This window comes from Entelurus aequoreus, linkage group LG12, assembly GCF_033978785.1.
Source record: "Entelurus aequoreus isolate RoL-2023_Sb linkage group LG12, RoL_Eaeq_v1.1, whole genome shotgun sequence".
Lineage (NCBI taxonomy): Eukaryota > Metazoa > Chordata > Actinopteri > Syngnathiformes > Syngnathidae > Entelurus > Entelurus aequoreus.
In genome coordinates, this window is record NC_084742.1 from 11635204 (window position 1) to 11657703 (window position 22500).

General features: G+C 37.9%; 1 protein-coding gene across 7 annotated transcripts in view; it reads right to left on the reverse strand.

The window, feature by feature from the left end:
- ppfia2 (PTPRF interacting protein alpha 2) overlaps positions 1–22500 on the reverse strand; it is a 149266-nt gene that overhangs the window by 104606 nt on the left and 22160 nt on the right. For all 7 annotated transcript variants that reach the window (XM_062064700.1, XM_062064699.1, XM_062064698.1 and 4 more), the window contains exon 2: positions 17605–17863. In XM_062064700.1, the coding sequence (XP_061920684.1) occupies positions 17605–17853 (249 nt within the window). In that variant the 5' untranslated portion in view covers positions 17854–17863. The remainder of the gene's footprint in view (positions 1–17604; positions 17864–22500) is intronic.

Here is a 22500-nt window from a genome sequence, read left to right on the forward strand (position 1 = left end):
AGGTTCTACAACGGCGGACACGCCAAGCGAGGAGAGAGAGTCCTCATGACACGATGACATCATCTTCTATTCCTGGCCTTCAAGTGGAGCATTCAGAGGATGGAGATCACACTTTGGAGTCACGTCTCTGTCGCCATCCAGAAACGTCCTCGCCATTTGTGTCCCATTTCACACGATTGTTGGCGTCGCCGCTTGTTTTGGCGTCGTTTAGTGGTTGATCATCAGGGCAGCAAAAAAAACTAAACAAAGGCAAGTCAGCAAAAAATCCAATCTATTCTAATCCAGACTATATTAAATATGTGAAATGAGGTCAGATAAATTAATTCTTTTGACTATGTTGTTTTCAAACTATATTAGAAATATTCTTTCAGTCCCTACATGAATTTGCAATTTCACGATCGTGCCAATTCACGCAAACTCCAACAAAACCCGCGAATAATGCACAACCTCACAACTTTGTCCAATGCACGTAGCTTCCCCTCACATTTAAATGTACTGAAATATGAGTAAAGAAATCATAATTAATTACATTTGACTTCTTTCCAGACAATTTTTTGTTCTGTTGGCATATTTGTTTGTTTATTAGCAGAGCACACAACTTTGGACTTGGATATAGAACTTTGTGAGATCCATCCATCCATCCATTTTCTACCGCTTGTCCCTTTCAGGTTCGCAGGGGGTACTGGAGCCATGACGTCAAATTGGTGAGCGACCACAACTATCGTTAGCTACTGGTAGCATGCTCACAGGCAAAGCAAACAAACGCAATTAAAGAGAGAAAGGAAGTGTTATTGCAGCTGGAAGTAGGCAATGTGTTACAACATTGAAGGCGTCTGCAAAGTTGGGCTGTACGTTGTCTGAACGAGTCGTATATACACACAAAAAATGCAAAAAAGCCAACCAAACCGCGGGAGGTTTGATTTTTTTAGAAGGTGAACATCAATAGTTGACGTCAACTTGAAAGTAAAACTGGCGAAATGGGCTGCAAAATGCTTACCTACGAATGAAATGAGAAAATCTAAATATGTTATATATTTTCAAAATACTGAATTAATGTTTTAGAATGTTTTATTTAGGGTAGCACTGTATTTTTCCCCCAAGCTCATTAACTTATTTATATCTATTCTTTTAATAAATTTAGATGTTATCGTATTTTATAGACACCTTTTTTGCAGCCATTTCTTTTTTTTATCAGCAGTTAAAGTTACATTTAAAGTACCAATGATTGTCACACACACACTAGGTGTGGTGAAATTTGTCCTCTGCATTTGACCCATCCCCTTGTTCACCCCCCGGGAGGTGAGGGGAGCGGTTAGCAGCAGCGGTGGCCGCGCCCCGGAATCATTTTCGGTGATTTAACCCCCAATTCCAACCCTTGATGCCGAGTGCCAAGCAGGGAGGTAATGGGTCCCATTTTTATAGTCTTTGGTATGACTCGACAGGGGTTTGAACTCACGACCTACCGATCTCAGGGCGGACACTCTAACCACGAGGCCACTGAGCAGGTGAGCAGGCGTCTTCGTAGGCTTTCAAAACACCGTTGTAGCGATGATGGCGCTTCAGATGATTGCTGATGTTTGATGTGTTGAAGCACAATGTTTGTTTTTCCCCTGCGAGTGGAATGTTTGCGGAACACTTGGCGCAAATAGCACGTTGAATGTATTCTTCTGAAACAGTGAAAAAATCTCTCACGATAGACGCCATGTTTGTTTACAATGAGCTCAGGGTAGGTTTACAACCCCCTACAAGGTAGAAGCACAGGAGCGCTTGATTTGCTCACCCTAACCCACTTACAGCACAGTACAGGTAATCTCGCCTCAATGGAGCGTTTTTTGTGTGCATTGTATTCTGATACTACAACTGTTATCGGTAGGGGAAACAATTTATATAGCAACATATTGCAATACTTTTTCTAACGATACAATATCGATGTCTTATAATTGATTTTCTTATTTTGTTTAAATTATTACTTCACTTGGTTCAGTACAACAGTTTGGCCAACAAAAATAAAGAGGAGTGACACCTCTCACATCGAATGCACAATCTTCACAGCTTGCGTTCAGTTCGATGAGATGACAAAACATTTGAGCTAGTATTGAAGTTATTTGAACACTGATACAGTTTGCAGTTAAATAAATGACGAGTGAACATCCCAGTCAACAAAGTAAAGACTTTCTAAACAAGTTGTGACAACATTTACGACACATCGCCTGCTGCAAAACATCAAATGGTTTTCTCTTTCGCTGTATACTTTTAGTGTGGGGACAAGTGCGTCTGTCTCCAATATTGTCCACACCTGTCTCCATCTAAACACAGCAGTGCGGCGCAAGCGAGGAAAAACGGTGTTAAACCAAGCGCTTGGCTCCGTTTACTCCGAGGGGAAATCTCCGGAGCAAAGTCTGTGTCCTTAGTCCGCCATTATTATCAAGCCAAATGACGCTAGTGCGCATCGCCTGACTTTGTGTTGCCTAAAATGCATTAATAAATGATGTTTCTTTGGTAATTAAAAAATTAGACGGTATTACTAACCGTCTGGAATTTTACCGTGAATTATCATTATACCGTTTACTGTTACATCCCTCGTCCATTAACAAGTAAAAAGTCAAGGGCGGTCACGGCATGTTCTTGCCGCAAATGTTGGTCAATTTTTTAGGGCTTACGGCAAATGATGAGGGCGGTCGCGGCTTTGGCCGCGGTTGCCATGGTTAAATTCGAGCCCTGGAAATAGTAATCTTTGCCAATAAGAGTGTTTTATACATTTCATGATGTACTGACATAAAAGAGAAATTATTTTCCATAAAATGTGTTTTGTTTTCATATTTGCGTGTGTCTGAGACAGATTAATTGGATTTACATGACTTCTTAGGGGAAATACAGTCGGACCTTTTGAAACGAATTACCGTATTTTTCGGAGTATAAGTCGCTCCGGAGTATAAATCGCACCGGCCGAAAATGCATAATAAAGGAGGAAAAAAACATATATAAGTCGCACTGGAGTATAAGTCGCATTTTTGGGGGAAATTTATTTGATAAAAGCCAACACCAAGAATAGACATTTGAAAGGCAATTTAAAATAAATAAAGAATAGTGAACAACAGGCTGAATAAGTGTACGTTATATGACTCATAAATAACCAACTGAGAACGTGCCTGGTATGTTAACGTAACATATTATGGTAAGAGTCATTCAAATAACTATAACGTATAGAACATGCTATACCTTTACCAAACAATCTGTCACTCCTAATCGCTAAATCCCATGAAATCTTATACGTCTAGTCTCTTACGTGAATGAGCTAAATAATATTATTTGATATTTTACGGTAATGTGTTAATAATTTCACACATAAGTCGCTCCTGAGTATAAGTCGCACCCCCGGCCAAACTATGAAAAAAACTGTGACTTATAGTCCGAAAAATACGGTAATAACAAAAAAGTAATGTATGTTTTACTGTATTTTATGTTAAAAATTCAATTCTGATAATGTTAGCGTTGAAAAAAAAAATCATAAACACGAGAGAAAAATCATGCTGGTGTTAAATATTACACAATTTCGACTAGTGAATGAATAAGATCTATAATAAATTGTTCATTCATGTTCCTGTGGGGCCTTGTTGGCGAGCAACACTGCTTTCTTTCAGAAGCACACAAGCAAACATCAACTGGGGGCCAACATGTGATGGGTAACCTTTACCGAAGTACTGATCCACAGAAGACGCAGTAACACTTTTTCTACTCGAGCATGACAGTCATCGTGGAGGAGGGTCATGTGATGCGGAGCAGCTGACAGCCCTGAGGGTCTTCACTGGCAGGAAGAGGGGGGTGGGGGGGATATACAGTAATAAGAGCAGACCGCCGGGCCATATTAGATCCACATTCTGTCCTTGTCCTCGTCACGCACCCCTATGCCAGCCGCACGGTGGTACGGTCCCTCATTGGCGCCCTAAAAGGTCCCCAAAAGCAGCCCATAACTAGCACGTTCTAGATCCCACATTAAGTGTATCTATTGTCCAAGTGTCAATAGTTATTTTCCTAGCGTCCACATCAAGCAAAAGGTCAGACAGTGTTCCGCTCGCTGCTTGCCACGGACTACAAATGTCATCGTGCTCGTCGGGAATATGTTATTCCCTGCAGGAGGAGGATTGCCACACATGGAAAGATGCTGAAGTCAGAGGCCCATAGGACTAGATGTGGTTCTGCCTGTTCAATCTCTCTCATAAACACATTACCCTGTAGACCAGGGGTCACCAACCTTTTTGAAAGCAAGAGCTACTTCTTGGGTACTGATTAATGCGAAGGGCTACCAGTTTGATACACACTTAAATAAATTGCCAGAAATAGCCAATTTGCTCAATTTACCTTTAACTCTATGTTATTATTAATAATTGATGATATTTACACTTAATTTAACGGTTTAAAAGAGGAGAAAACACGAAAAAAATTACAATTAAATTTTGAAACATAGTTTATCTTCAATTTCGACTCTTTAAAATTCAAAATTCAACCGAAAAAAAGAAGGAAAAAACTTAAAAAAACAATTTATGGAACATCATTAGTAATTTTTCCTGATTAAGATTAATTTTAGAATTTTGATGACATGTTTTAAATAGGTTAAAATCCAATCTACACTTTGTTAGAATATATAACAAATTGGACCAAGCTATATTTCTAACAAAGACAAATCATTATTTCTTCTAGAATTTCCAGAACAAAATTTTTAAAAGAAATTCAAAAGACTTTGAAATAAGATTTACATTTGATTCTACAGATTTTCTAGATTTGACAGAATAATTTTTTTGAATTTTAATCATAATAAGTTTGAAGAAATATTTCACAAATATTCTTCGTCGAAAAAACAGAAGATAAAATGAAGAATTAAATTAAAATGTATTTATTATTCTTTACAATAAAAATAAAAAAAATACTTGAACATTGATTTGAATTGTCAGGAAAGAAGAGGAAGCAATTTAAAAGGTAAAAAGGTATATGTGTTTAAAAATCCTAAAATCATTTTTAAGGTTGTATTTTTTCTCTAAAATTGTCTTTCTGAAAGTTATAAGAAGCAAAGTAAAACAATTAATGAATTTAAACAAGTGAAGACCAAGTCTTTAAAATATTTTCTTGGATTTTCAAATTCTATTTGAGTTTTGTCTCTCTTAGAATTAAAAATGTCGGGCAAAGCGAGACCAGCATGATAGTAAATATATAACATTTTAAAAATAGAGGCAGCTCACTGGTAAGTGCTGCTATTTGAGCTATTTTTAGAACAGGCCAGCGGGCTACTCATCTGGTCCTTACGGGCTACCTGGTGCCCGCGGGCACCACGTTGGTGACCCCTGCTGTAGACAGTAGGGATGTGCCCAAATGGCCGCTGATCAGTATCGGACCATTTTCTTGAAAGTATATGAGCGCCATTGACGGCTGATATTATATTCGGGCATGTAAAAATGTCCGCAGAAATCCGTGTTTTTAAACATACATTTTCGCATCAAAATATCACTTCCGTGTTTTTTTTTTTAAATGAAATTTAAAAAAAAAAAAAGATCTAAGAAAAATTGTCTTGCCTAAACTAGTGTCCGGCCTGAGATCGGTAGGTTGTGAGTTCAAACCTCGGTCGAGTCATACCAAAGACTATAAAAATGGGACCCATGACCTCCCTGCTTGGCACTCAGCATCAAGGGTTGGAATTGGGGGTTAAATCACCAAAAACTATTCCCGGGCGCGGCCACCGCTGCTGCTCACTGCTCCCCTCACCTCCCAGGGGGTGATCAAGGGTGATGGGTCAAATGCAGAGAATAATTTTGCCACACCTAGTGTGTGTGTGTGACAATCATTGGTGCTTTAACTTTAACTTGAACTAAACGCCGCACTGAGTTGCAGGACACGACTAGGAGCACAGAAACAAGCTCGCTGGTTAGCTAACCATCTAGTTCAGGGGTGTCAAGCTCATTTTAGATCGGGGGCCACATGGAGAAAAATCTACTCCCAAGTGGGCTGGACTGGTAAAATCACAGTTCTTTGTTTAAAAATAGAACAAGCACATTCTGAAAATGTATAAATCATATTGTTGTTTTTTTTTACACTTACATGTTGCGGTTAATAGTATTCTATCTTTGTCTGTCGTTATTTATACTTTCTGAATAAATGATGTGATAATGTTCATCGGTCAACTCATTTTCAATCTATCAAGGTAAAAAAAATAATATCAAAATCAAATTACAGGATGTTATTTATGTAGTTTGCTCATTTTGGTGCACATGTGGTTTATTTTTATTTTTACATATGTAGCATAATCTATAGTCACAACACCGGAAGTATATAACCCAAAGGTGCGTGGCTATAGGATAGAGTTGCCAAATGGGGAAATATTTCTGAGTTCTTTGAATGCATGTTATGGAATTTTACATTACATTTTCAATGATAATGTTAGTAAATTGTCTACTAAAAAACAAGAAAATTCTGAGGTACACAACATGGTACATGTATATGTAAAAAATAAAGTAAATTAAGTTAAAGTGCCAATGATTGTCACACACACACACTAGGTGTGGCGAAATAATCCTCTGCATTTGACCCATCACCCTTGATCACCCCCTGGGAGGTGAGGGGAGCAGTGGGCAGCAGCGGTGGCCGCGCCCGGAAATCATTTTTGGTGATTTAACCCCCAATTCCAACCCTTGATGCTGAGTGCCAAGCAGGGAGGTAATGGGTGCCATTTTTATAGTCTTTGGTATGACTCAACCGGGGTTTGAACTCACGACCTACCGATCTCAGGACGGACAATATGGAGATGATATCAGTAGATTATGAGATGTGATGCAAGTGTAAGCCACAGTGACACTTTTGTTCATTTTTTAAAATGTTTTTATTTTTTTTATGAATGGCTGTAATGATAATGTCAATGAGGGATTTCTAATTACAGCTGTGTTGGAATTGTTATTAATATTGATACTGTTGTTGATATTATTCATTTTTGTTTGACTACTTTTGGATTGTTTTGTGTCATGTTTGTGTGTCCTCTCAATCGCTCTGTTGATTGCTATTCTGAATGTTGTTGAGCCTCTCCTAGGCTCAACAGCATATACTGAACATTGCTGAACAACAGGGACATTTTCAGCTAAATAATAGGACAAATTATAAACTTCACACCAAAAAAACAACTGCAGATAGGAATTGTAGATGACAGACTAATATTTGTAGCGGGAAACCGCAAACAAACGTATCCTTTTTCTCATTAGGGTCACGATCACAGCAGCACGGCACTCGTTGTGTCAATCAAATATGTTACTTAGCAATGCTTGAATAAATCATGGATTAATGCTTAATTTGTGGACCCCTGAGATGTAAAGACATGATGTGCCTCCAATATTTTCTACTTTAAATCATTTTAAGTGTCGAAGGAAGTGAGGTAGAGGCAATCAATAACATTTTTGTGATGATGAATGTTTTAAATCAAGGGGTGTCCAAACTACGGCCCGCGGGCCAAATTCGGCCCGGCGGCGTCTTCAATTTGTCCCGCAAGACAGCATGAGTTCTATAAACAATTTGACCGTGAGCGGTGTATGCATATCATGTATAAATATCCAGTTGTCTGATTGTTGCCATTTTGACACCACAAAAGTAACTCTGCTATTAAGTGTACTTACACGTACTTACAGCATTTAGTTTATGACCCAATCCGAACAACCTTCCTTAGTCACGGTGCAGAAAAAAAAAAAATCAACTAGTACAAAAATTCAATAAACATGGTCACACATAACACAACCTGCTCATTGAACTTAGCGGATATTACAAAAAAAACGTCCAATCAACATAAAGAAAATCAAAATGACCCCCATTTAAATCCATTACAAGGGAAGATGGGAAAAAATGCAAAACACTCTTCACACTTATCCATGTTTGGCGCATTTTAGCTGCTTAAAATTTCGGATTGATTAAAGAACCTTAAGGATGTCGTCACGGAACAAAACAAGGTAGGGGTTGAACTTTCACATAATCTTAATAACCAGTTATAATATTTATTAATTATATATCCATTATATTGTTAAAATAATATGTACTCATATATATATATATATATATATATATATATATATATATATATATATATATATATATATATATATATATATATATATATATATATATATATATATATATATATATACACATATACCATATTTTGCGGAGTATAAATCGCACCGGAGTATAAGTCGCACCTGCCGAAAACGCATAATAAAGAAGGAAAAAAACATACAAACCCCGTTTCCATATGAGTTGGGGAATTGTGTTAGATGTAAATATAAATGGAATACAATGATTAGCAAATCATTGTATTCAGTTGAATATGCTACAAAGACAACATACTTGATGTTCAAACTGATAAACATTATGCATATTTTGGATACATATACGCTATATATACGGTATATATAAACTATATATATATAATGTAAACATTTACTGTATATATATATATATGTATATATATGTATATATATATATATATATGTGTGTGGGAAAAAATCACAAGACTATTTCATCTCTACAGGCCTGTTTCATGAGGGGTTTTCCTCAACCCTCAGGAGATTTTAATGGAAGCATTCAAATACCATGGTTTATATAGGGCACAGAGCAGGTGGGTACAGGCAGGCGTAGGGGCGTGGTGATTGACTCATGTGTTACCTAGGTAACACATATATATATAAACCATGGTATGTGAATGCTTCCATTAAAATCTCCTGAGGATTGAGGAAAACCCCTCATGAAACAGGCCTGTAGAGATGAAATAGTCTTGTGATTTTTTTCCCACACATACATATTACGCTCTACCACGGTATCGAGCACTATTTTTTGGATAATCTAATTAAGACATATACATACATATATATATATATATATATATATATATATATATATATATATATATATATATATATATATATATATATATATATATATATATATATATATATATATATATATATATATATATATATATGTATATATATATATATATATATATATGTATATATACATATATATATATATATATATACATATATATATATATATATATATATATACATATATATATATATATATATATATACATATATATATATATATATATATATACATATATATATATATATATATATATATATACATATATATATATATATATATATACATATATATATATATATATATATATATATATATATATATATATATATATATATATATATATATATATATATATATATATATATATATATATATATATATATAAATTACTTTTATAAAATATTCTTAAATATAACATTTTGTAATTCAATTATTTTATGAACATAAATATCAAAATGATCACATCTTATATTCATATGAATGCTATATATATATATATATATATATATAATGTACACAATTCACTTTTAATAACGGATACACATATTCATATACATAGAATGCATATATATATATATATACAAACCCCATTTCCATATGAGTTGGGAAATTGTGTTAGATGTAAATATAAACGGAATACAATGATTTGCAAATCCTTTTCAACACATATTCAGTTGAATATGCTACAAAGACAACATATTTGATGATCAAACTGATAAACATTTTTTTTTTTGCAAATAATCATTAACTTTAGAATTTGATGCCAGCACCACGTGACAAAGAAGTTGGGAAAGGTGGCAATAAATACTGATAAAGTTGAGGAATGCTCATCAAACACTTATTTGGAACATCCCACAGGTGAACAGGCAAATTGGGAACAGGTGGGTGCCATGATTGGGTATAAAAGTAGATTCCATGAAATGCTCAGTCATTCACAAACAAGGATGGGGCGAGGGTCACCACTTTGTTAACAAATGCGTGATCAAATTGTTGAACAGTTTAAGAAAAACCTTTCTCAACCAGCTATTGCAAGGAATTTAGGGATTTCACCATCTACACTCCGTAATATCATCAAAGGGTTCAGAGAATCTGGAGAAATCACTGCACGTAAGCAGCTAAGCCCGTGACCTTCGATCCCTCAGGCTGTACTGCATCAACAAGCGACATCAATGTGTAAAGGATATCACCACATGGGCTCAGGAACACTTCAGAAACCCACTGTCAGTAACTACAGTTGGTCGCTACATCTGTAAGTGCAAGTTAAAACTCTCCTATGCAAGGCGAAAACCGTTTATCAACAACACCCAGAAACGCCGTCGGCTTCGCTGGGCCTGAGCTCATCTAAGATGGACTGATACAAAGTGGAAAAGTGTTCTGTGGTCTGACGAGTCCACATTTCAAATTGTTTTTGGAAACTGTGGACGTCGTGTCCTCCGGACCAAAGAGGAAAAGAACCATCCGGATTGTTCTAGGCACAAAGTTGAAAAGCCAGCATGTGTGATGGTATGGGGGTGTATTAGTGCCCAAGACATGGGTAACTTACACATCTGTGAAGGCGCCATTAATGCTGAAAGGTACATACAGGTTTTGGAGCAACATATGTTGCCATCCAAGCAACGTTACCATGGACGCCCCTGCTTATTTCAGCAAGACAATGCCAAGCCACGTGTTACATCAACGTGGCTTCATAGTAAAAGAGTGCGGGTACTAGACTGGCCTGCCTGTAGTCCAGACCTGTCTCCCATTGAAAATGTGTGGCGCATTATGAAGCCTAAAATACCACAACGGAGACCCCCGGACTGTTGAACAACTTAAGCTGTACATCAAGCAAGAATGGGAAAGAATTCCACCTGAGAAGCTTAAAAAATGTGTCTCCTCAGTTCCCAAATGTTTACTGAGTGTTGTTAAAAGGAAAGGCCATGTAACACAGTGGTGAACATGCCCTTTCCCAACTTCTTTGGCACGTGTTGCAGCCATGAAATTCTAAGTTAATTATTATTTGCAAAAAAAAAAAAAAAGTTTATGAGTTTGAACATCAAATATCTTGTCTTTGTAGTGCATTCAATTGAATATGGGTTGAAAAGGATTTGCAAATCATTGTATTCCGTTTATATTTACATCTAACACAATTTCCCAACTCATATGGAAACGGGGTTTGTATATGCGTACCCTTGGTTTTAGTTTTTCATAACACTTTACTGTATTTGTGTATATGGGTGTGTGTGTATGTATGTATGTATGCAGAGATATACCTTTTTTCTCTACTGACTGTTAAGTTTAGTCTTATTGAAATGTCTTCTTGTTGTCTCCTTCCCCTTGTTGTTTGGGGTGTTTTGTGAGCATTTGCATTGCCACACACACACACACACACACACACACACACACACACACACACACACACACACACACACACACACACATATATATATATATATATACATATATACATATATATATACATATATATATATATATATATATATATATATATATATATATATATATATATATATATATATATATATATATATATATATATATATATATATATATATATAGAGCTGATCTTGTTAAACTGTCAATAGCACACTAAATACAGTAATACATGTAATCAGTATGATCATGGATGATCGGAATCGGCTGCATGGATCGGAACATCCCTCGTCTACTACAGTACATGGTATCGGTGCTTAATAGATGCAGACTAAGCTACCGGCAACAAGTGCTTAGTGGTGATAACGTCTTGTAAGTCATGTAACCATATTTGCTTTGCTTTTCATGTTTTTGGCTTATTTTTTGTCTCTCCCACAGCGGCCATAAAAATTACATGTCATGGCCAATTATGCAAATTATACATGGACGTCATCTGGCACTTAGGACCCCTATGATATAGAGGAGAGTGAAGGGTCTCGCCTGGGGGTTGTGGGGGGGGGTCAAATGCATGTGACTCAACACCAGCTCGCTCGTTACTGCAGCGCTTACAACACCACCACGTTGCCTTTCTTTCACCACAGTGTTTGCACACACGCGTCGCCATGGCGCCGCCATGCCTCGCCAGGGTCGAACTGGGACATTGACCGCCACCATCGGACGCAGGGGGGGGGGGGTGTAGGAGACGGATGCGGGAGAAAAGGCAGCGCGAGCGAGAGAAGTTAGCGTTTGCGCTGAGGGCGTCTGAGAAGGAGGCTAATCTCCGAAATGAGCACGCCAACCTGAGAGCCAGCTACTGTCCTCGTTGAAGGGGAACTGCACTTTTTTAACAACTTCGCCTGTAGTTCACAATCCTTACAAGACAATAATACAGTTGTCTTGTTTAATGCTTTCTAACTTGTAAATAAACAGAGATAAAAGTCCCTTTACAATAGAGCCAATAGGAACGATGACATCACTCTGTCTATTTTGACAATAAAACCCAATAAATAAACATTCAAAAAGCACCAACATTAATTTACATTTTGTGACCTGAATATTAGTCAAGTATTAGTGATATTGTTATCATAAAGCTCTTACAATTAGAGGCGCATTGATCAGAGAGAGGTAAGTTCCTTCTGCTGCTGTATTGACATCAGTTGGTGAGCTGCTTTCTCCCCTCGGACCTTGTGAAAGTTTCATCTGGATTACAAATCATGCCTCTCACCTTGATGGGAAAATTATGTGGACATTAACTGAAAAGTTGTTTTTTTCTTCGAAGAGTATCAGTCATTCTTCATCTGAACGGGAGTATATCAACATCCTAACAGTCGGCATTCCAGTGAGAGCAGACATTGCACAGTAAGTGATGCTCTATTATGTTTGTTGGCTCTCATGAAATCTGCACTGAGTAGTAATTAAGTTTAATCTGGATTACAAATCATGCCTCTCATCTTGATGGGAAAATTATGTGGACATTAACTGTAAAGTTTTTTTTTCTTCGAAGAGTACCAGTCATTCTTCATCTGAACGAGAATATATCAACATCCTAACAGTCGGCATTCCAGTGAGAGCAGACATTGCACAGTAAGTGATGTTCTATTATGTTTGTTGGCTCTCATGAAATCTGCACTGAGTAGTAATTAAGTTTCATCTGGATTACAAATCATGCCTCTCATCTTGATGGGAAAATGATGTGGACATTAACTGAAAAGTTGGTCAACTTTGACAGCCAATTTAGACACAGAAATGGCGAAGAATACCCTAAAAGGCGCTTCATTCCACACCACTTTTTTCTTCAGTCATTCTTCATCTGAACGGGAATCAGTGACGTGCGGTCACAGGAGGCAGGTGAGGCGGGGCCTCACGTGCCATCATGGAAAGAAAAAAAATGTAAAAAGACAAAAATAATAATTAAATTGTTATATGTATCCAGTGATTATACTATAAAGTTATTTTCCATTTAACTTCACCAGTTTTAGATCATTTTTATTCAAAATCGCTGAATTTTCACATTTGCCATTCAAATACTGAGAAGAGACGGTGCGGTGATCAGCAGCCAGTTGAGGCACGTCACTGCGTTGTGCCTCAACATGGATTGCGCAATGACTCGGCTAACTGCTGGCTTGCTGTGCAGTGAGACCGTATTGCTATATGAACTATATTATACATTTCCATAATTTAGTTAGCTGAGGTATATAATGTACAGTGTATTTTGTCAACAACTGTATGTGTGTAACGTATTTCTTGTGCTGAGCGATCATAAAACGGCTGCAAAAGACGCACTGGCTGAGGCTCGAGGTAATCCTTCCTCCTGGTGGTAGAGAATGCACCCCCGCCGTAGAATGCACCCCCTGACGGGAGTATTATATCAACTAAAGCCCACACTGAAACTTTCCACGTGCAAGATTGAATCTATTTAAAAAAGTTATTTAATAAGGAGCCAAAAAGTGCAAAAACAATAATGTTCGTGTTGGAGGAGTTGTGAATGACAGCTGGGCCACAACTTTAGGTACACCTGCAGACTGCAGCACGGATTTCACATTTCATTTATTCACAACTCCTCCAACACGAACATTATTGTTTTTGCACTTTTTGGCTTCTTATTAAATACGTTTTGTAACCTATTTTTATGGGCTTTCCTCTTTGCGATGTTAAGTTCCTGTTATACGCTGTTATACAGTATATGCCTTGAGCTCTTATTTTGAAGGCGCTAAGAGCGGAAGTGATGACACGTTGGAGTGGAGCGGAGGTTTTTGAAAGAAGGTAAATAAAGTGGTCCTCGTGTAAACTGGAGCCTCCGTGTTTGTTATTTTGTAGTTTCATACAGTATAGGCGACATTTATAAACCCTCGGTTACACTTTTTTAAATAGATTCAATTTTGCACGTGGAAACTTTAAGTGTGGGCTTTAGTTGATATAACAGCGGCGCATGGACTTCATTTATAAGTAAAGGTAAGACCATAATAAAGTTTTTTTTATTAAATGTGCTTTTTTGTGTGCTACAGTTTGTATGTGTAAAGTTAAAGTTAAGTTAAAGTACCAATGATTGTCACACACACACTAGGTGTAATGAAATTTGTCCTCTGCATTTGACCCATCCCTTGTTCACCCCCTGGGAGGTGAGGGGAGCAGTGGGCAGCAGCGGCGCCGCGCCCGGGAATAATTTTTGGTGATTTAACCCCCAATTCCAACCCTCGATGCTGAGTGCCAAGCAGGGAAGAATGCTGGTATGAGCTTTTAAACATAACCCGTTAACTGCTGCCAATCAAATGGTGAATAAGATACTCTTTAGGGTTCATATGTTTGTAAATCTGACTGTGATGAAGTCAGTGCCTCACCAGCCATGAACCTCACCGCACGTCACTGACGGGAATATATCAACATCCTAACAGTCGGCATTCTAGTGAGAGCAGACATTGTACAGTAAGTGATGTTCTATTATGTTTGTTGGCTCTCATGAAATCTGCACTGAGTAGTAATTAGTGATGTTGTTGTAAGAACAAAGCAAACGCTGTAATGTGTTTGTGAAAGTAATACGCTGCTGTATGCTTAAAAATGAGCAAAATGAGCAAAATGCATAAATACTACTTTATAATGAATGTTACCACATTAAATAAATACTTGTAGCGTGTATATACATAACATTTTTTATTGGATTTTTGGATTGGATGTTTTTTTTAAGCGCTTTATAATCAAAATAGAGCGACTCCTATTGGCTCCATTGCAAGCGGACGTTTGCTCGCATTTATTTATGAGTTAGAATGCATAACATTTTTTTTTAAAAACATATGTGTTCTTGTCCTACAGAAGGATTGTGAATAACAGGCAAAATAAAAATAAAAAATTCAGTTCCCCTTCAAGGATCGTTAAGGCCTCAAGCGGACCAAAACTTTGTATCGTTGCAACATAATTCTGTGTTAGCTAAAAACGGTCGCTAATTAACCACAAATTAACACTCACTTAAAGAGCCCCTAATGCTTACGATATTAACACATATTTCATAATTCTGGACCTAAAAATGAAAGGAAAATGTCACCAAAATAAACACAGTAGTGATTTTAGGCTCCTTTTCTAACGAGTTTCATTTTGCGTAATATATGTTTTAGAATGATCTTCATCCAGAATCGTGTTATTTTCACACCGAATTTCAAAGGAATTATGAAATATGGCTGCCATTTTTTTTTTGCAGGTTGTAGCAATACAACTCAATCAGGGTGTCAGCCTGCATACATGTTCAAATAATGGCAATATGAGGAAAGTATGCATCTCTGCAGTCAAATTGACTCGCACAAAATGGAACAGACCAAGCGAAAGGAGTTGAATTTGCAGCAATCATTTTAGTGACTCCGACTCTGAAGCAGGGTTTTGTCAGAGTTTGGATGGAAAAATTGTAAACGACTCGTTCCGAAATCCCGGTGCACCTTTGAGAAGAGAAAGACTGAGTCCGAACCTGCGCTCCAAATTGAGAGAAAAATCGGTCGGTACTATTCTATTTTGTGTCCTCTTCTACTGGTGTTTTCCACAAGATGCTTCTGAAAGAGCATGAGGACACAAAGGCTATGGTGTCTAAGGTAGAGCGGGGAAGTCCGATATTTTTTTTGCTCGTATTGTTAACCATACCGGTTTTGAAGTAATCCTGGACCAGGTCGGAAAAAAATATTAATTAAGTATTGCAATTAAGTGATCAAAATGATAATTCTACATGCCTTTATCCACACTGTCTAATGGGCTCCAGTTCTGTTGATGATGGCATATAGAGTACCAAGTACAGTTAGTTATCTAAAAAAAATTACTCAAAAAATAATTGATATGCCGGATTCATTTTCCGGAGCAAAAAATAGGGTAATCTGGACACTATGGGTCTTTTAATCCAAGGGTGTCGTATTGAGAAAAGAAAAAAAAGGCTACAACAAAAACTACAATATATTTTTCACCGTTTTTTCACACTAAAAGTTAACTTCAATGTTGGTCAAAATATGCTGAAAAGTTAAATTGTATTTTAGGCAAATACTTGTTTGTGACATCACAAAATATTACGAATGCACACTTTTTCCTGTAATAATATGCCTTTTTTCCAGAATATTCTGACGTGTTTTTAAGGTAAATATTAAATATAAAAATAGTCTGAGAATTCTGACACCCGTCAATCCATTGTTTTATAAAAAGGTAAAAGTTCAAAGGAAAGTGTTTTTCCACATAGATACAGTCGTGGTCAAAAGCTTGTAAAGAACATAATGTCATGGCTGTCTTGAGTTTCCAATCATTTCTACAACTCTTATTTTTTTTGCGGTAGAGTGATTGGAGCACATACTGTACATGTTGGGTACCAAAAAACATTCATGAAGTTTGGTTCTATTATGAATTCATTACGGGTCTACTGAAAATGTGACCGAATCTGCTGGGTCAAAAGTATACATACAGCAATGTTAATATTTGGTTACATGTCCATTGGCAAGTTTCACTGCAATAAGGTGCTTTGAGTAGCCATCCACAAGCTTCTGGTTGAATGTTTCACCACTCCCCTTGACAAAATTGGTGCAGTTCAGCTAAATTTGTTGGTTTTCTGACTTGTTTCCTCAGCATTGTCCACATGTTTAAGTCAGGACTTTGGGAAGGCCATTCTAAAACCTTAATTATAGCCTGATTTACCACTTTTGACGTGTGTTTGGGGTCATTGTCTTGTTGGAACACCCAACTGCGCCCAAGACCCAACCTCCGGGCTGATGATTTTAGGTTGTCCTGAAGAATTTGGAGGTAATCCTCCTTTTTCATTGTCCCATTTACTCTCTGTAAAGCACCAGTTCCATTGGCAGCAAAACAGGCCCACAGCATAATACTACCACCACCATGCTTGACGGTAGGTATTGTGTTCCTGGGATTAGAGGCCTCACTTTTTCTCCTCCAAACATATTGCTGTGTATTGTGGCCAAACAACTACATTTTTGTTTCTGTTGTAGAAATTATTGGAAACTCAAGACAGCCATGACATTATGTTCTTTACAACTTTTCACCATGACTGTACATCCACATGTTTCATAAATATGTTCATAGAAACAACAAACAGCGCCTCTTCAGGCTACAGCCAAGTACTGCACTCCATTTTTCCCTCAATTGATGCAAGATGCCATGAATACACAATCCTTTACAATTCTTCAGCGTCAAATATTTCCACTACATCATCAGCGATGAAGCTGAAATCAGACTCCGCCCACATTTCAAGCTCAAACAAAAGTAGCAAAGCAACAAATGTCCTTTCTGTTGTGGGAATCGTGAAGCTCTTACCTGCGGCAGGGCGGAGCTGAGCTGCCTCTGCAGCGAGTCGCGGTCGTAGATGACGTCCTGCAGGTGCTGCTGGGCCATACCCAGACTCTCCTGCGTCTCCCTCAGCGTGTCCAGCAGCCGGTCCCTCTCGTCCAGCATGTTGACCATCAGCTGCTCAAAGTGCGAGTCCGGGTCCGACGAGCTGCTCTGGGAACCGCGCTGACTCAGCGCCGTGTCCTCGCTGATGGTGGGCATCACCTCGCACATCATCTTGGCGGCGCTGAGGGGCATGCAAAAAAAAAAAAAAGACAGTTATTTGCCTGCAACAGTTAGCGTTTGTGTGCTAAATCTAGATTCCATGCAAACACAATATTAAATCAAACCATTCCATCATCAACACATTCAGGCTGTTTTTTATGTCCAAAATAATCTCAATTTTCCGTACCACCTATTCTCTATTTAAAAGTGTTACTACTTTCACATTCCTCAACCAAATCCAACTGTCCCAAAGTCAAAATGCTCCTTGCTCATGTTAGTTAATTGCTAGCATGCTAACACTAGCATGCTACCTTCATTTTAAGGTATCTTGTTGACACATGCTGACTGCTAGCCAGCTAGTTATTAGCCATGCTAACTGCTAGCATGCTAAATTATTTAGCTAATTTTGCATGTATACCTCGCAGAGTACTCGACACATGCGAACATAGGCATGCTAACGTTTCATGCTAGCTTTTGTAGCTCATTTTGCAGGTATACGCCTAGAAATCTTAATTTTTGTTACTGGTATACTTACACCATGTATATATTACATGTTATTATGAATGTTACTACATTACATATTGTGGAGGTTTCTTTCCTCCGGGTTCCTCGGACCACCAATCACCGACATGACAGCTCCTTTTCAGGTTTTAGAACACTGTTTTATTTTCACTAAAGTCTCTTAGGTGCTTTTCAGCAATTGTCCTTTACTGTCTCCTGCTCGATCTCGCTCTTGCTCCAACTCCAATTCCTCTCTACTCCCCGGCTGCTGCCTTTTAACAGAGCAACAGGTGATTAGATAAGCAGGCCCAGGAGGGCCATCTACGCACCTGTCGCTGATCTCGAAGCCGGTCCTGGCACACCCCGCTTCGCTGCAGGTCCGCAGGCCACGCCCCCCTCCACACACATATATAATTACATCATGTATATATTACATGTTATTATAAATGTTACTACATTACATATATACTTACATTAGGATTGTCATATTTAGGGACTTTGACCTAACTGTGTTCCTAAACATTGCTTTATCCTTTTCAGACACTATCTGGCTAGAATGCTAACTGTTAGAATTTCAGCTCGGCTTTTCAGCCTTACCGTGCAATCACTACCGAAATGTATTATTCAAGTTCATTATTAACATTGTGAAAATGTAATTTTATTTTTTGCTGGTATACGTTTCAGAGACATACATTTTTTTTGCTTGACTCATGCTAACATTAGCATGCTAACTTTTGAAGCTCATTGTGCAAGCGTACGCCTAGAAGTAGTATTTTTCGTTACCTGGCGCTATCTGGCTAGCATGCTAACTGCATTGCAGTTCTGCTTTTCAGCATTAACGTACAATTTCCACTGACATTTTTTTCCCAGTTCGGATTGTGAAATTACACTGCTTTATCTATATTCTTTTATTTATTATTTATTTTAAAGCCCAATGCAATGCATCAGGAATGTATTCACAGCGCTTCACTTTTTCCACATTTTGTTATGCTACAGCCCTATTCTAAAATGGAATACGTTTATTTTTGTCCTCAAAATTCTACACACAATACCCTAAATTACATGCACATAAGTACTAACAGCCTTTGCTCAATACTTTGTTGATGCACCTTTGGCAGCAATTACAGCCTCGGATTGAAGTCTGGGCTGTGGCTGGGCCACTCAAAATATTTGATTCCATCCATACATCCATTTTCTACCGCTTGTCCTTTTCGGGGTCGCGGGGGGTGCTGGAGCCTATCTCAGCTGCATTCGGGCGGAAGGCGGGGTACACCCTGGACAAGTCGCTATCTGGAATAATGGTGAAAGATAAAATGTGGAAAAAGTGAAGCACTCTGAATACTTTCCGGATGCACTGTATATTTTGTTTTGTACAATTTATAAATGTCATTCCTATTTGAATTATTTAATGGTCATATTTTTCATTTGTAATAAAATTGATGGACCCGTGTGTGAATTCCACAAAAAAATCAACAGAGTGGGCAAGTAATTCAGGCCCAACTAGAGCGGTCTGCTGCCTAAACAGGCTGCATGTTGAGACAGAAAAGCAAGCATGTTGTTGTTAGTAAACAAAGGCAAACATACAAAAAAACCTTGAAATGCTCCTAATTTGTGCTAGCATTCCGTTAGCTCGGGGGTCGGCAACCCGCGGCTCTTTAGCGCCGCCCTAGTGGCTCTCTGGAGATTTTTCAAAAATGTATGAAGAATGGAAAAAGATGAGGGGAAAAAAATCTATTTTTTTGTTTTAGTATGGTTTGTGTAGGACAAACATGACACAAACCTCCCTAATTGTTATAAATCACACTGTTTGTATTGAACATGCTTCACCGATTCGAGTATTTGGCGAGCGCCGTTTTGTCCTACTAATTTTGGCGGTCCTTGAACTCACCGTATAGTTTGTTTACATGTATAACTTTCTCCGACTTTCTAGGACGTGTTTTATGCCACTTCTTTTTCTGTCTCATTTTGTCCACCACACTTTTAACGTCGTGCATGAGTGCACAAAGGTGAGTTTTGTTGATGTTATTGACTTGTGTGGAGTGCTAATCAGACATATTTGGTCACTGCATGACTGCAAGCTAATCGATGCTAACATGCTATTTAGGCTAGCGATATGTACATATTGCATCATTACGCCTCATTTGTAGCTATATTTGAGCTCATTTAGTTTCCTTTAAGTCCTCTTAATTAAATGTATATCTCATGACACATGTAATATGGCTTTTAATTTTTTGCGGCTCCAGACAGATTTGTTTTTGTATTTTTGGTCCAATATGGCTCTTTCAACATTTTGGGTTGCCGACCCCTGCGTTAGCTATTTTGACTTCAACAAATACATGTCTTCAACAGGGGGTCCGTGACCCCCCAGGGGAGTCTGTGAGGTAATAAAATATTTTAGTCAATTGGACTTTTTAAAAATGTCTAAAAATATCTCTCCGTGCTATTTTTTTTTAAACAAATATAAACGCCTTTAAATACACTTTACCGTTGAGCCAACACACTGGAGTGTAGATTAGAAATGGCAGTGGCATGACTACCCAAATCACTGTACCTTGCAGGTTTAAAAAAATGAAATAAAATACTGTAAATTCCGGACTTTTTTCCTAGGCTTTGAACCCTGCAGCTTATAAAATGATGCAACTAATTTATGGATGATTTTTCTTTGCTGAAGGCCATAATGCATGTGGTTTTTTTTGGTCATAAAAAAATATAATCATGTGTGCTTACGGACTGTATCCCTGCAGACTGTATTGACCTATATTGATATATAATGTAGGAACCAGAAATATTAATAACAGAAAGAAACAACCCTTTTATGCGAATGAGTGTGAATGGGGGAGGGAGGTTTTTTGGGTTGGTGCACTAATTGTAAGTGTATCTTGTGTTTTTTTTGTTGATTTAATAAAATAAATAAATAAATAAAAACTTTTCATTTATTTTTTAAATTTCTCGTGCGGCCCGATACTAATCGATCCACGGACCGGTACCGGGCCGCGGCCCGGTGCTTGGGGACCACTGCTATAAGTGACCAGAAGTTCGAGATCAAAACTGGGAATATAATCCCAGAGAAGGGGGGAAAAAACGGTCAGCTATTTTTAAGTTCAAGAAACAATATGATTAGGTTATAAAGCGGTAGAAAATGGATGGATGGATACATGCGTATATCCTACATAAACAATGTATGAATACATTAGATATCTATATATCTTAGGGACCTGTAGACTGTATCTCTGTTGCTTCAGCAGCAGAGAGTTTATTCTGTTTTGACACTTTGTATTGATATTTTGTATTACATTCTTCCCTTAAATGATCATGTTTACACTGATTGTTTTATATGTATTTTTTAATGTATGTCGCTTTGGATAAAAGCGTCTGCCAAATACTTCAACATAAACATATATAAACACCTGAAAGTCTTTATATCAGCTAAAACCACCAATCTGTTTCACTGGATTCAGAATAAAACCAAATTCTGTCTCACAATCTTTATCCTCATCATTTATTTCAACTTTATGTTATTCAAGTATGACATTTTTACATTTAATTAATTTCATTGACAAGCAATTCTATTTTGGTCATACTCTTGTTTGCTAGCGGCTACGATTTCAGTACTATTGAAGATCTTTGCTCTTTCTCAACTCTGTGGTAATATTTTCACAAAATACAACCAATAGCACGTTAATGTTAAATCTTACTTGTGAAAATGTATACTTGTGTGATGACTGCATTATGCTGATAGTATATATTTATACCATCCATCCATCCATCTTCTTCCGCTTATCCGAGGTCGGGTCGCGGGGGCAGCAGCCTAAGCAGGGAAACCCAGACTTCCCTCTCCCCAGCCACTTCGTCCAGCTCTTCCCGGGGGATCCCGAGGCGTTCCCAACGTGTCCTGGGTCTTCCCCGTGGCCTCCTACCGGTCGGACGTGTCCTAAACACCTCCCTAGGGAGGCGTTCAGGTGGCGTCCTGACCAGATGCCCGAACCACCTCAACTGGCTCCTCTCGATGTGGAGGAGCAGCGGCTTTACTTTGAGCTCCCCCCGGATGGCAGAGCTTCTCACCCTATCTCTAAGGGAGAGCCCCGCCACCCGGCGGAGGAAACTCATTTCAGCCGCTTGTACCCGTGATCTTGTCCTTTCGGTCATAACCCAAAGCTC